Source organism: Anolis carolinensis, chromosome 2, assembly GCF_035594765.1.
Source record: "Anolis carolinensis isolate JA03-04 chromosome 2, rAnoCar3.1.pri, whole genome shotgun sequence".
Lineage (NCBI taxonomy): Eukaryota > Metazoa > Chordata > Lepidosauria > Squamata > Dactyloidae > Anolis > Anolis carolinensis.
In genome coordinates, this window is record NC_085842.1 from 20,826,835 (window position 1) to 20,843,084 (window position 16,250).

Genomic DNA, 16,250 nt, shown 5'->3' on the forward strand with positions numbered 1-16,250 from the left:
TTTCTTAATATTAAGTGGCAAACCTGCCTTGACCTTGAGTCCCTTCCCTTCCTTCAATAGAGACTGACCCCAAGCCTCTGTGGCAGGGGTCCCCAAACTAAGGCCCGGGGGCCGGATGCGGCCCATCGAAGCTGTTTATCCGGCCCCCATGGCACAAGGGCAGAAGGGGGTTGGACTAAATGACCCAAGGGGTCTCTTCTTCTCTTACAACCATCATCATCATCATTATTATTATTATTATTATTATTATTATTATTATTATTATTATTAGCAACATTGAGGCTGGGTGGCCATCTGCCAGGGGTGCTTTGCTTGTGCTTTCGGTGCACAAAGGCAAAAGGGGATTGGACTCAATGTCCCAAGGGGTCTCTTCCAACCCTCTTTTTTATTATTATTATTATTATTATTATTATTATTATTATTATTATTATTATTATTATTATTAACATTGAGGCTGGGTGGCCATCTGTCAGGGGTGCTTTGCTTGTGCTTTTGGTGCGCAAAGGCAGAAGGGGGTTGGACTCAATGGCTCAAGGGGTCTCTTCCAACCCTCTTTTATTATTATTATTATTATTATTATTATTATTATTATTATTATTATTATTATTATTGCTCAGTGGCCAAATATAGTCCGGCCCTCCAACGGTCCAAAGGATCGTGAACTGGCCCCCTGTTTAAAAAGTTTAGGGACCCCTGCTCTGTGGTCTCCTGCCAGTGACCTGGTGTCATCATAGAAATGCCTACGAATAGCTGTTTCCAGGCATTGCATTGCTCGGCGATGACAGAATGGGTGCCATCTACACAGTAGAATTCATGCAGTTTCACACCACTTTAACTGTCATGGCTCAGTGCTACAATACTGGGGGTTGTAGTGAGGTACCAGTACTATTTGGCAGACAAACTGAAAGACCTTGTGAAACTACAGCTCCCAGGATAAAGCAGCCACTAAGCTTCCTGAAAGGGTTAATATCAGTGAGCTTGGAGTTCCTAGAAGAGCCTTTCAGGGAAAGAGGACCACGTGTTATTCAGAGTAACTTCCTGCCAGGGCTCCTTCTCCCCGCCCCTTTCCACTTCCCTGTGTTTACATTTCTCTGTCACTTCCTGCAGCAGTGCCTTGGAGAGAGAGAGACCTGGTGAGTCAAAGTGCATGGAAAGGGTAGAGTTGACACTAGGGAAGCCATGAGGTTGAACTTCCCTTCTCTGAATTGCTTGGGACAAAGGGAGTTGTAGTTTCAAACTACAGGAAAGGAGATTCCACCTAACCATTAGGAAGAACTTCCTCACTGTGAGAACTGTTCAGTAGTGGAACTCTCTGCCTCGGAGTGTGGTGGAGGCTCCTTCTTTGGTGGCTTTTAAACAGAGGCTGGATGGCCATCTGTTGGGGGTGCTTTGAATGAGATTTTCCTGCTTCTTAGTGGGGGGTTGGACTGGATGGCCCATGAGGTCTCTTCCAACTCTATGATTCTATGATTTTAGTTTTATATGGTCGTAAAGGTAAAGGTTTTCCCCTGACATTAAGTCTAGTCATGCCCGACTCTGGGGGTTGGTGCTCATCTCCATTTCTAAGCTGAAGAGCCGGCGTTGCCCGTAGACACCTCCAAGGTCATGTGGCCGGCATGACTGCATGGACCGCCGTTACCTTCCCGCCGGAGTGGTACCTATTTTTTAAAGAATTTTATTAAATTTTTTATACTACATCAAAAGAGTGAGAACAACCATGGTATAGAAAAGTAGGGAAAAGAGAGAAAGGTAAAAGTCTACAATCTACAAAAATATACCCACACACAAAAAAAACCAAAAAGCAAAAAAATGACTTCTATTCCATCTTCTTGGATAATATTTTCTTATTATTCAATAATATTTTTTCTTGCTAAGGAGAAAAAAAATAGCAAAATTGTCTCTCATAATCTTCATTTTCTCAAATTTTCCAGATAGTCCTGAAGATCGTCCCAATTCGTTCTTTTCATTATCTTGCCTGTATTTTTCTTCAACAAAAAAGTCAATTTGTCCATATCCTTTATTTCTCTTATCTTCTCCACCCACTCCTCAATTGGTGGGACTGATTCCTGTTTCCATTCTCTAGCGAAAACAATTCTAGCAGAAGTTGTAATATAAGTAAAAAGTTTATCTTCTTGTTCCGTCAATTGTAAGTCTAAATCTGTAAATCCTAATAGATAATACTCTGGTTTTCTTGTAAATGTTCTTTTTAAAATCTTTTGTGATTCTTCATAAATCTTCATCCAAAACTTTGTTGCTTCTTTGCAAGTCCACCACATGTGATAGAAGGAGCCAACTTGTTCTTTACATTTCCAGCACTTATCAGAGACTGTTTTATACATTTTGGCTAATTGTTTCGGTGTGGTACCTATTGATCTACTCACATTTGCATGTTTTCAAACTGCTAGGTTGGCAGAAGCTGGGGCTAACAGCAGGAGCTCACCCTGCTCCCTGGATTTGAACCACTGACCTTTTGGTCAGCAAGTTCAGCAGCTTAGTGGTTTAACCCGCTGCGCCACCGGGGACTCCATTGACGTTTCAGATACACCTTATACACATAGTCTGGAGGGCATGGTCTTTAGCCTATGCCAAAACAGTTTTTGGACTGCAGCGGAAACTATGAATCCCAGGATTCCAAGGCATTGAGACATGGGTTGAATTGTATTCATTCTATGTTACAAATAGACAACCTAGAAGCCTCCTCTGTTTGATGATTTGTCTGTATATAATATGTTGTTTCATTACTGAAGTGTATGTGTGTTCTTTTGTATGCATTTGTTTCCTAACTCTGACCAGATCAGGGACTATTTAAACCAGTGGTTGTCAACCTTCCTAATGCCGGGACCGCTTAATACAGTTCCTCATGTTGTGGTGACCCCCAATCATAACATTATTTTCGTTGCTACTTCATAACTTTAACTTGGCTACTGCTATGAATCGTAATGTAAATATCTGATATGCAGGATGTATTTTCATTCACTGAACCAAATTTTGCACAAATACCCGATAGGCCCAAATTTGAATACTGGTGGGGTTAGGGTTGATTTTGTCATTTGGGAGTTGTAGTTTCAGGGATTTATAGTTAACCTACAATCAAAGAACATTCTGAACTCCATCAATGATAGAACTGAACTGAACTTGGTACACAGAACTCCCATGGCCAAAAGGAAATACTGGAAGGGTTGGTGGGCATTGACCTTGAGTTTTGGAGTTGTAGTTCATCTACATCCAGAGCACTGTGGACTCCAAACAGTGATGGATCTGGACCAAACTTGGCACAAATAGTCTATATACCCAAATGTGAACACTGGTGGAGTTTGGGGAAAATACCCCTTGACATTTGGGAGTTGTAGTTGCTGGGATTTATAGTTCACCTACAGTCAAAGGGCTCCTTGAACCCCACCAACGATAGAATTGAGCCAAACTTCCCACACAGAACCCCCATGACCAACAGAAAATGCTGGTCTTTGGTGACCCCTCTGAACCCTCCTTGCAACCCCCCCCCCCCCCCCCCCCAAGAAGTCCTGACCTCTAGGTTGAGAAATGCTGGCTTAAAACACAGTTGAAAAAGGTGACAGTTGAGGAATGAGTACTAAAGGTTTTTGTTTTTGTTTTTCCGTGTCAGGAGCAACCGGAGTTGCTTCTGGAGTGAGAGAATTGGCTGTCTGCAAGGGCGTTGCCCAGGGGACGCCCGGATGTTTTGATGTTTTACCATCCTTGTGGGAGGCTTCTCTCATGTCCCCACATGGAGCTGGAGCTGATAGAGGGAGCTCATCCGCACTCTCCCCAGGTGGGATTCGAACCTGGCAGCCTTCAGGTCAGAAACCCAACCTTCAAGTCACAAGGCTTTTATCCCCTAAGCCACCGGAGGCTCCAGGTGACAGTTGGAAGTAGGCAGTTATGGAAGAGAGTTGTACAGCACCGTATCGTATTGAAGAGACCGGTAAAGACACAAACCGAAATGTTTTAAAGTTTAAACCAGGCATGGGCAAACTTCGGTCCTCTAGGTGTTTTGGACTTCAACTCCCACAATTCCTAACAGACGGTAGGGCTGAAGTTTACCCATGCCTGGTTTAAACTAACAAGATTTTTTAAAATGGCAATAGGTTATGATCTCTTAACAAGGTAATGCCTTTCCAACAGGTTAATCAATATTCTAGTGTCAATGCACCCCACTCCGAAGTCTCTTAAGGTGCTCTTTGCACATGTTTGTGTGCACCTGCCAACTTATGTATGGCAGTGGGTTCACTTGTTTCCACTGTCAACGGACACACAAGCATGCAATGTAGCCCACTGCTGCAGTATCTTCTCTGGCATTTCTGTTGAGGTTGAGACAGACCAGGCATCAAATACTTCAGACAGACGTGGATGAAGTGTTTTGTCAACTCCCAGCATCTCCTATCAACCCCCCTCCCAAACCCCACCAATATTTTAAATTGGTTATGCTCTCACTATGTGTGCCAAGTTTGGTCCAGATTCATCATTGGTGGGATTCACACAGTTCCCTGGATGTGGGTAGACTACAACTCCCATCATCCTCTATCAGCCCTGCCAACCCCATCAAACCATGTAGGAACTTTTGTCAATTAAACATATGTAGACCGAAATGTCCCAGGTTCAAATCCCAGGAGCGGAATGAGCGCCCGCTGTTAGCCCCAACGTCTGCCAACCTAGCAGTTCGAAAACATGCAAATGTGAGTAGATCAATAGGTACCGCTCTGGTGGGAAGATAACGGCGCTCCATGCAGTCATGCCGGCCACATGACCTTGGAGGTGTCTATGGACAATGCCGGCTCTTCGGCTTAGAAATAGAGATGAGCACCAACTCCCAGAGTCGGTCACGACTGGACTTAACGTCAGGGGAAAACCTTTACCTTTTATACATTTTAACTTCTATAGAGAGAGTTTGAGATGATAATGACTTTTTTTTTGGACACATGTTGAGGGAGGCAGGTATTTGAGTAAGAGTGAAAAATAACATGCTAACTTTGCAATGCAGGCAAATGCTGGTGTCCCTGCATCTCTGTTCCCGAGGACAGCAAGCTGTGAAATTGGTCAAACTAATATTGTTAAATGAGGAAAGAGAAAAAGAGTCACCCTTTCAATGCTGAGGGGCATTTTTTTTCCTCCAAACCCAAATCCCTCTCCGCCTTCTTGCATTGTTGTTGGTGTGTCTTTGCCTTCATGTTGTGTTCCAATGGCGACCCTAAAGCAAGCCTATCATGGGATTTTCTTGGAATGATTTGTCCAGAGGGAGTTTTTCTTTCCTCTGAGGCTGAGAAAGTGTGACTTATTGTGAAGATACAAAATGTTTTAGTTTCAGTTTTAAAATCAAAGGTAAAAAAATCTACTTAAATATTAGGAAAAACTTCCCAATCATAAGAAGAGTTGGGAACGGAATATGATGCTGCCTTGTAGGATGGTGGAAACTCCTTCTCTGGAGACTTTTAAGCAAAGGTTGGATGGCCACCTGTCAGGAGTGCTTTGATTGTACCTTCCTGCCTGCCAGAATGGGGTTGGACTGGATGGTCCTTGGGGTCTCTACCAGTTCTGTGATTCTATGATTAACTTCTGTTTATTTCATCTACAGGAGGGGAAAATCTCCAAGCTGCGATATCTCGATTTGCTTCTGAAGGTTTTTCCAGTCCAAGTGCTCTAACTGTCGGCGGCCATGAATCACAGTTAGTAATCCATTTGGAGAAGTCAGACACAGCAGCCAAGGGAAACCATGGCAAGAACAGATGAAGCGGATGCCTTGGATCTCTGCTTCAAGTCTGCATTAGTGCTGGAAGAGAGGATGAAAGTGCAAGACTTTGCAGCAAAAAGAGGCAGAGAAAACATGCATGCCATTGGCACTGGGAGTGACCTGGGATTCGGGGGGGAAATGGTCTCAAAGACTCTGGATAAGGATAATATGGATGCATTCCGACAGTTTCTCTACGAAGAGGCCAAGGGGCCTCGAGAAGTTTGCCAGAGTCTCTGGGAGCTTGGCCTTCAGTGGCTGAAGCAGGGGCAGAACATGAAGGAGGAGATTCTAGTGATCTTGGAGAAGCTCCTGGCTGTCCTCCCCTTGGAGATGAAGACCTGGGTCAGGGATAATAATAATAATAATAATTCTTTATTTGTATCCTGCTTTTCTCCCTAAACAGGACCCAAAACGGCTCACAATATTTTAAAAACAAAACAATAACAATAACAACTTTAATTTTGTATGCCACCTCCATCTCCCCAACAGGGACTTGGAACGGCTCACACAGGGACAAGCCCAATACAAATCACATAACATCATAAAATCAAACAGTTTTTATTCCATATCTCTTCCCATTCTATTAATTTAATTGATCGCCCATTTTATCATATAATTTTTAATCTCCTCAGTTTCTGTTGCCTACTCTAGTAATATAGTGTAGATTCTAGATATTGTTTTCTTCTTATTCATCATCATTTTATCCCATAAATTATCTGCCATGCTAAAACCAATTTTTTTATCCTTATTAAACTGTTCTTTTAAAAAGTTAAGGTATACATATGCCTCTGACCTAAAAGAAAATGGGCTGAAAGTTTTCCACAGGTGGTATATGACACCAAAAAAATTAGGCCTAATGTATAAAAACTATGATAAGAGATGTTGTAAATGTAAAACCCAGGAAGGCTCGTTTTATCATTTATGGTGGTTATGTGAAAAACTAAAAAAAAAATGGAAAATGATTCATCAAAAAAACACAGTTAATATTACAAATGAAGTTCCCACTAAAACCAGAATATTATTTATTAGGAATTACAGATAATGAGACTAAATTTGACAAAAATGATGACATTTTTTTTACATATTGTGCCACAGCTGCTAGGATGACCTTCGTGAAAATGTGGAAATCGGAGGAAACTCCGAAAAAAGATCTTTGGATACACAAGATAGAAGAAATTCAAAATATGGACAAACTTACGTTTCTTTTGAAAGATACGAGAGGAAAACTTACTAGAAGGACAAATTGGAGTAAACTGGAAGAGTATATTAAGAAATCTGATCTGAAATATGTTTAATAGTTGTGTTTAATTGGAAAAAGAAAGTTTGAATACAGTGTTATATAATAAGATAATTGAAGAATGGAAGTTTTACTTCCCTTTAGATTGATGTTCCCTGTAATATGTTCTTCCCTATGATGTGAATCCCCTTTCCCTGTCCCCTACCCCTCTGTTTCCCTTTTTCTTTTTTCTTTTATACCCTCACCTCCCCTTCCCTTTGTTATGTATATCTTTCCCTTGTCCTTATGTTTTTGCACCTATCCCCATTTTTAAATGTGCACTGTATTTAAAAATTATATAAAAAAGAAAAAAAAAGAAAATCAAACAGTTAAAACAACAAGCATCAGATTTAAAAACAAATTAAACAGGTCACAGTTTAAAAACATAATTAAGAGCAGGAAATATAAACAATCATCCACAGCGTTAAAAGGTCCAATATGGACACAAATGGGCAAACAATCAGATATCATGGGCTATAAAAAAAAAGACAAAAAATTGTGTCCAAGGGCAAGTCAAACTTGAGCTATCAGAAACAGCTGATGTGGTGAAACTGAAATTCCAGCTGAACATTAGAAAGAAATTATTGATGGTAAGAGCTGTCCAATGTGCCTCTGAGGCCCCATCTACCCTGCCAATCTCTGCCGTGTAATGCAGTCTGAAACTGCATTTCACCGTCAGTGTAAACTCACATAATTCTGTTTAAGATAGGCCTTGGTGGAGTGATAGGCAGAGTGAGAACTTTTCACATCTAGTATAAGCAGTGATAAAATGATGCATGTTTTTTTTTCCTCTTTCAGGGCCCGGTGACCTTCGAGGAAGTGGCCGTGAAGTTCTCGGAGGAGGAATGGGCTTTGCTGGATCTGAGCCAGAGGGCTCTGTACTGGGAAGTCATGTTGGCAAATTACCATACTGTGTCCTCTCTGGGTAAGCATCATTTTGGCCATAAGTTTAGAGGAGAGAAAGAGCATGTTCCCGTTCTACACTCATAGCTCTGCTCTATCCTCTCTGGTTGCATCTATACCAGGCATGGGCAAAATCTCCAGGTGTTTTTGACTCAGCTCCCACAATTCCTAATAGCCGGTAGGCTTTTAGGAATTGTGGGAGTTGAAGTCCAAAACACCTGGAGGGCCCAAGTTTGCTCAGGCCTGCTCTACAGTCAGTGTTGGCGGGCCTCTCTTGGTCCATCAGCATGAGACTATGCTATGCTTCCAACCCAAGCACATAATAGAATAGCACTGGATGAACTAGTAGGACACACAAATATTTGTGGACCTCTATAGGTCCACCGGTTTAAGTCTATGGGATAGGGTTTCAGGTATTCACAGGGAGCATGGAAGGGGGATTGTAATGTAACCTGCTTCTCTTGCAACCCATCAATAACTAGTTGTTGTTCTTGCTTTCATAGCCACTCTGTTGATCTCCAGACCTGACTTCATCTCCCAGTTGAAAGAGGAGGAAGAGCCAAGGGAAGAGTGTGCAGAGGAAGGGGCAAGATTGACAGGTAGCTCCCTAGAAGTTTGGTCAGAGTGGCATCCTTTCTGTTGCTGAGAACCACCTTAATATCTGGAGATGCTCTTGACGTATTCTGGTGAAGGCTTGATGAATGCTAGGATAAGTCCAGAACTGGGGGTATTTCACAAACTAAAATGGATAGGGAAGAATTGGTGCCATTTTTTTTGGATCAGTAGGTCAAACATACCCAGAAACAGGTCTAACATTTGAGGCATCAAAATGTGTATTGGCCAATGAAATATTTATCAATGGAGCTGCCGGTTGCTCGCACATCCTGCTGGTAATTTTCTGGAGAATCTATATAAATACATTGGCCTATGGTTGTGGATTGTTCAGTGTGTGTAACCTAGAAACACAATGCACGGTTTAGCCAGTTCAAAAAATATGGAATACAAATATGAAGAATGCAAAAAACAGAAATTTACTCTTAAGTATTCAAAGCAGTGAATTCAAAAAAACACAATCAGCAGTATAGTCACAATTCCTTTTGTGTATTACACTCACACATAGTCTATATAGTCTATAGAAATAAATCCTCCAATGTTCCTTGGATGTGGAAATATGGGCCAGCATGAAATGGAGCTGCTGCCAGTCAGGAGCTTTATGCTCTGGCAAATGTTCAGTAAATTTAACTTCCAGCAAGACTTTCAGGAGTGAACAAAAAGTAAGCCCAACTCATGGGGAAACTCTCCCCAGTTATCCTCCTCTGGTAGTCACCCAAACTAATCAACCTTGCCTGTGGTTGCAATTAACGCGGGCAGCGTGTTTTTCTCTTAACACACAGATACACCTGCATATCCGGTGATGATCCTACTGCAACTTAACCATATAACTTAACATGGTTTGACCCAATATGGATCTTTTTATGTTCCTGTATTCTCTAGAGTTTGTTAAATAGATGACATGCTATAATATGATAATATTTGTTAAGCCCTAGAGTGAACACAGCTTGAATTCTCCCTCTTTGTTGAATCTAACAGGGAATGACCAAGTTGAGGAGAATGAAGATGAGAACGGCCAGCCAGAAAGATCCGAGCAGGTGGACAATGGCAGGGAAACATCACAGGAAGAGACTGAAGAGAATGATTTGCAGGGTCTTAACATTAGTGTTCCTGACTGCTCTCAAGAGTGGGAAGGCCCATATGGATGTTCCAAGTGTGGAGAAAGCTTCAGTGATCAATCCCTCCTCCTTGAGCACAGAAAATCTCATCCAAGAGAGAAGCGATTCAGCTGCTCTTTATGTGAAAAAATGTTCAATAAGAAGGTATATCTAACTGCACATGAAAGAACTCACACAGGGGAGAAGCCCTTCAAATGCCTCGACTGCGGCAAAAGTTTCATGAGCCACGTGTACCTTATCATCCATAGGAGAATCCACACAGGAGAGCGGCCCTTTCCGTGCCATGAATGTGGCAAAGGGTTCATTAATAAACAGGCCCTGAGTAAACACAAGGTTGTCCATACAGGAGAGAGGAAATATCTATGCACTGTGTGTGATAAGAGGTTTGCCCATAAAAGTGACCTGGTGAGGCATAGAAGGATCCACACAGGGGAGAAACCATACAGCTGCCCCACGTGCGGGAAAGGTTTTATTCAGAAAGCGTGCCTCATTGAGCATGAGCTGAGCCATCGCAAAGACCAACCGTATGTCTGCTTGGAGTGTGGCAAGATATTCAAACGGAGAAAAGGCTTCTTTTCACACATGAGGATGCATAGGGGAGAGAGTGTGCCAGAATCCACCAGGAACAATGAGGAATCTGTTGTTACAAACAGCAAAACCCTGGCCAAAGAGAAATTGCACCCATGCCCAGCTTGTGGCAAAAGCTTCAAATCGAGATGCCACCTTCTCCTTCACCAGAGAACCCACACAGGAGAGAAACCCTATGAATGCTCCGAATGTGGGAAAAGCTTCAGTCAACAGTCGTCCCTCTACTCGCACCAAAAGGTCCACACAGGCGAAAAGCCCTTTTTATGTACCCAGTGCGGAAAGAGCTTCCGTAATAAAAGCAATTTAGCCCGGCACCACCGAATCCATACGGGTGAGAAGCCGTTCATGTGCCAAGTGTGTGGGAAGAGCTTCAGCCAGAAGGCTTCTGTAGTAGCGCACCAGACAACTCACAGCAAAGACAAACTCTATTCGTGCCCTGACTGTGGGAAGACCTTCAAGCTGAAAGTGTCCCTCCACGTACACCAGAGAACCCATACGGGCGAGAAGCCCTATAAATGCTCCAGGTGTGAGAAACGATTCATTGGACATTCCCTGCTGATACGGCACGAAAAGACACACACAGGTGAGCAACCCCCTGGTGCATGAAGGAAAAATGTGGGAAATTCTGTCAACAATATTTTAGATAACATAGCTGAACATGCTGTCACACAATGGTTGCCATCATTGATAGATTTAGAAGTAGAAAAGGTAAACCTGTAGAGCAAAGCTTTCCAAACATTTCATATTGGTGATATAACTTTTCACGACACAGTAATTCAGATTTACTTGCAAACTGGAGATTAACCCAATCGCTTACAAGAGATATGGACACATACTTAATTGTAATAATGTAATGTCTGAGCCTCCAGTGGCTCAGTGTGTTAAAGCGCTGAACTTGCAGACCGAAAGGTCCCAGGTTCAAATACGGGGAACGGAGTGAGCGCCCGCTGTTAGCTCAAGCTTCTGCCAACCTAGCAGTTCGAAAACATGCAAATGTGGGTAGTTCAATAGGTACCGCTCCAGCGGGAAGATAACGGCATTCCATGCAGTCATGCCGGCCACATGACCTTGGAGGTGTCTACGGACAATGCCGGCTCTTCGGCTTAGAAATGGAGATGAGCACCAACCCCTAGAGTCGGACACGAATGGACTTAACGTCAAGGGAAACCTTTACCTTTTTAATGTCTGGGTACATAACATAGCTCGTGAAATCCTTTCATTTTTATTTTTAAATATATATGATTTATAAGATAATTTCATACATTTTAAAGATTTTTGTCATTTTTAGTTACATTCACCCGGCACGCTTTTATACTACATTTGATATACACAGTTTGGAAAGCTCTGTTATAAAGAGTGGGGTCATCAGTGGTTGCTATGACTTTGGTCTTCTCTGCCGAAGAATTCTAGTGCTTCACCAGATTACAAATCCCAGCATTGTATGAATATGTGCTACCTATAGCAGAGCAGAGTGTAGTGTAGCCAGTGCTATGTATGAATTCATGGTCGGAAACAGGAGAGAAAATGCAGGGTACTCTTGTAAGGTTTTGAAAAGTAAAGAATTTCCTTTTATTATTGCCATTTGCAGTTAATCTAAAAAAGTATATAGATGAAAGGAAGATATGCAATATTGGTAGAAGAGTCCCAAAATCACTTTGGAAAGGGGTAATGATCTGCAGGTATTTGTTTATGAATCCCTATCAGATATTTTGTGCTTCTCCCCAGGTGTTTCATCTTTGGACACAACCCAAATAATTCTGCCTGTTTCTGAGCTGGCCATGGAAACGACAGAATCTACAGAGATATGTATAGCCCCTCGTCAATACCAGGCAAGATACTGAAAAAGATCATTAAGGAAGTGGTCTGCAAACACTTAGAAAGGAATGTGGTCATCCTAATAGTCAACACGGATTTATCAAAAACAAGTCATGCCAGACTAATCTGATCTCTTTTTGCGATAGAGTTACAAGTTGGCTAGATGCAGGGAATGCCGTGGATATAGCATATCTGGATTTCAGTAAGGCCTTCAACAAGGTCTCCTAGCAAACAAACTAGTCAAATGTGGGCTAGACAAAACTACGGTTAGGTGGATCTGTGATTGGTTAAGTGAATGAACCCTAAGGGTGCTCACCAATGCTTGCTTTTTATCCTGGAAAGAAGTCACAAGTGCCACAAGCAGGATTCTGTCCTGGGCCTGGTTCTGTTCAACATCTTTATTAATGACTTAGATGAAGGGTTAGAAGGCAGGATCATCAAGTTTGCAGACGACACCAAATTGGGAGAGAGAGAGCTAATACTAGAAAAGACAGAAGCAGAATCCAAAACGATCTGAACAGATTAGAGAGCTGGGCCAAAACTAACAAATGCAAGATACTCCACTTAGGCAGAAAAAAATAAAATGCAAAGATACAGACAGCCGTCTGTATCTGGCTCAACAGCAGTACATGTGAAAAAGATCTTGGAGTCCTCGTGGACAACAAGTTAAACATGAGCCAACAATGTGATGCAGCAGCTTAAAAAGTCAACGGGATTTTGGCCTGCATCAATAGGAGTCTAGTGTATAGATCCAGGGAAGTCATGCTCCCCCTCTATTCCACCTTGGTCAGACCACACCTGGAATTCTGAGCACCACAATTTAAGGGAGAGGTTGACAAGGTGGAATGTGTCCAGAGGAGGGCAACTAAAATGATCAAGGGTCTGGAGAACATGCCCTATGAGGAGTGGCTTAAGGAGCTGGGCATGTTTAGCCTGCAGAAGAGAAGGCTGAGAGGAGACATGATGAGGGCCATATGTGAGGGGAAGTCATAGGGAGAAGGGAGCAAGCTTGTTTTCTGCTGCCCTGGAGACTAGAACATGGAACAATGGCTTCAAACTGTAGGAAAGGAGATTCTACCTCAACATTAGGAAAAACTTCCTCACTGTGAGAGCTGTTCAGCAGTGAAACTCTCTGCACCGGAGTGTGGTGGAGGCTCCTTCATTGGAGGCTTTTAAATAAAGACTGGATAGCCATCGGTTGGGCGTGCTTTGAATGATTTTCCTGCTTCTTGGCAGGGGATTGGACTGGGTGGCCCACATGGTCTCTTCCAACTCTAGGATTTTATGATTCTACAAGTATATGTAGAAACGTTTAACACTATTGTGGTAAGGAAGATGCATGCTCCTTTCTTGCTTTCTAGGGGACTTTTTAGATTGCACAGAAAACAATTGTAGTCATGTTCCCCATGAAGAAACATCTAAATACCCATCATAGGACAACCCTTTTGTTGCAAGGAAACTTGTGCCTCATGTTGGTATGGTATGCCCCCATATCTTACTAAACACGGAAACTTTCAGATCTTTGAAGGATCTTTACTGCAACTGGAAGGGAAATCCTTTTCAGTGAAATTTCCTATTTGTCTTCCTGCATTCTCAAGTGGTGTCTATAAATGTAATTTTCAGTTAATCCAGTTACATGTGTTTTCATTCAAATCTAGGAAAAGTGCCTGTTCTCTTACCTGGTTTCCGTTATTTCAATTCATACTGTTTCTTTTTAAACGATTTTCCATTTACGGTTAAACTACTTCAAATATCTTATTACAATTCTTATTTTGCCAGGTGAATGCGGATGGTGAGTTATTTCTTGTGCAAACTTCTGCATAAATCTGGATCATCTTCATTGGAAACTAAGCTTCGGTAAGATGGGAAACATGTCTCTTTCTGGTACAGAACTCAATTACATTGGTAAGAAAAGAAACTGAAATCTTATTACCCATGTAAAAATCAAGCCAGGAACACTCTATGTTTTAGGTCAATGTGGTCCAACCTTTAGTTACCCAAGGGCCAATCAAACTATTTTAAAAGTTTGTATACATTGAAACATGATAAAGCGAAGGACTCACCATCTCAGCCAAAAATTTGGACAATTTGGGATTTTAGAAAAGGGCAATTCTGGAGAAGGGAAGCTAGAGATGTGAAAAAGTGACTTTTCTGTTTTTTGGAGCAAGTAAATTAAAAATGAAAACAAATCTTCATTTTCTTGCAGGTTCCATGATCAAGATGGTCTGGAAATGGAAGTTGTTTGATGTTTTTGTAGTTTTAATGGATTTAATCTACAGTTGTATGTATTTTATTTAGATATGTTATATATTTTTATATATTTGTAAGGCATTGAATTTTGCCATTTATTATGTTGTAAACCGCTTTGAGTCCCCCCAGGGGTGAGAAAAGCGGTATAGAAATGCAGTTAATTATTATTATCAGAATATTCCTCTTTGCTTATTTTCTGTATCATATTTTTTGTTATACCAGTCTACATCAAAACATATTGAAAGCTGTTTATAGTTAAATCCTTCCTTTTAAAAAAAGCAATAACATAATGTAAAACATATAAGAGGGGGAAGGGAGAGAGAGAGAGAGAGAATATATCTTGTATTTATATATTTCTCAAAATGTGTCTGTTATTTCCCAACCAGATGCTCTCCATAACAAGAATATGGAAAGGGGCGTGTGTGTGGGTTTAAATTCCAGCTTTCAGCCATTGCTAGTTGGAGAGTTTGGAGGTTTTCGGCCAGAAATGCAGATATTCTAAACCTCACCCTGAACTTCAGACAGTTTGAGAAAAGCCAGTATCAATGAATAGAAGCAAAGATGGATATGAAATCAATCCTTCACCTTTAAAATATAATTGTTTGAATGAAACAATTTATTATATATAGACTAATAGAAGCCAGGATGGAGGTGAAATTAATCCTATAATAGTTTGAATGAAAATTTTTATGTCTTTCTGGATGTGTCTCCATTGTAGAATTAGAGTTGTTTGATACTACTTTGGCTGCCATGGGCCAATGCAATGGAATCATGGGAGTTGTAGTTTTACCAGAACTTTAGCCTCCTTTGCCAAAGAGTGAGTGTTGGTACCTCACCAAACTACAACTCCCAGAATGCCATAGCATTGAGCCAAGGCAATTTAAAAGTGCTCTCAAACTGCATTCGTTCTACAGTGGAGATGCACCTCTAGCATGAACCTTAAGAACTATTCATTGAGCAGGACGGATAATCTATGCAGCATATACTGCAGCTTACAACTCAGGAGCATTAGTACATTATGTTCATCTTGCCTGTGTATCCCACCATTATGGTCCTCATGCAAAACCAATTATTCAATGGAGATGAAGCCGATCTCCACCCGTCCAGTTTTCTTTATTATTAGTTTCCATTCAGTTTGAACATGCTGTAGAATTAATGCAGTCTGACGCCACTGTAACTACCTTAGCTCAAAGCCATAGGATCCTGAGAATTGTGTCTTTGGCAGATAAGGTTGAAGACAATTCCCAGGATTCCATAATATTGAACCATGGTAGTTAAAGAGGGTTCAAAGTGCAATAATTTGGCAGTGTGGATGCACCCGTATTCATGCATAAGATAAAGCATTCCCTAGCTCTCATTTGATTTAATTTTCTTTTAACTTGATTTGTGGGATGCTGCTCTTAATACTTCTAATTATTTTTGTATAATGGTCAGAGTTTATTTTGGATTGCAACCTCTTCGACTAAATAAACCGATGTCGTCTGCACTCTGGCTACTAGATTTGTGTGCTGGGACTACATTTGTCTCCTTGCCATTTTGTGTCTAGGCTGCATCGATAGGAGTAAAGTTAATAGCCACCAATCTCACTCGCACAGCAGCTACCGAAGTGAATAATGGAAAGGTCTTCAATTCTTTTTAATGGTTGCGTAGAAGAGGAAATTTCAGAAGGGGCTCCTTTCCATACAACCAGGTAACAAGCAACACCTGGTGAAATACCCTCTTCTGCACAACCATTAATAGTACAAGAACCTTGTCATGTTTCAATGTTTCAACTGTGGCAACCAGTCAAAAGCTCACAGACACTTTAATTGTAACACACAAGCATCCAAACACGAACTCACACTGGGAAATTATTCCTGATACTGATACATTTATGTTCTTTTCTAAACTTGCATCACATGAAATCCAGGTTGTGTTTCTCTTATTCAAAGTGCTTGGGATTTTG

General features: G+C 41.4%; 1 protein-coding gene across 2 annotated transcripts; it reads left to right on the forward strand.

Annotated features, from left to right (window-relative positions):
- The first annotated feature begins 1,018 nt into the window (after positions 1-1,018).
- On the forward strand, positions 1,019-15,791 carry LOC103280964 (zinc finger protein 250). Of its 2 annotated transcripts, XM_008121432.3 has the most exons (8): positions 1,019-1,133; positions 5,588-6,085; positions 7,818-7,944; positions 8,426-8,521; positions 9,513-10,823; positions 11,966-12,069; positions 13,835-13,912; positions 14,262-15,791. In XM_008121432.3, the coding sequence occupies exons 2-7, from the start codon at positions 5,726-5,728 to the stop codon at positions 13,877-13,879; spliced, it is 2,043 nt and encodes a 680-aa protein (XP_008119639.1). In that variant the 5' UTR covers positions 1,019-1,133; positions 5,588-5,725; the 3' UTR covers positions 13,880-13,912; positions 14,262-15,791. The 2 variants fall into 2 exon arrangements, with proteins under 2 accessions (XP_008119639.1, XP_062829466.1); XM_062973396.1 differs by having other exon boundaries at positions 13,835-15,791.
- Positions 15,792-16,250: the final 459 nt, after the last annotated feature.

Bases quoted from the DNA above. Each gene is read 5' to 3' on its own strand.
- LOC103280964 (XM_062973396.1), top strand. From the start codon at position 5,726: ATGGCAAGAACAGATGAAGCGGATGCCTTGGATCTCTGCTTCAAGTCT. The intron at 10,824-11,965 runs GTGAGCAACCCC...GCTTCTCCCCAG, and splicing joins GCACGAAAAGACACACACAG to GTGTTTCATCTTTGGACACA. The intron at 12,070-13,834 runs GCAAGATACTGA...TTATTTTGCCAG, and splicing joins TAGCCCCTCGTCAATACCAG to GTGAATGCGGATGGTGAGTT.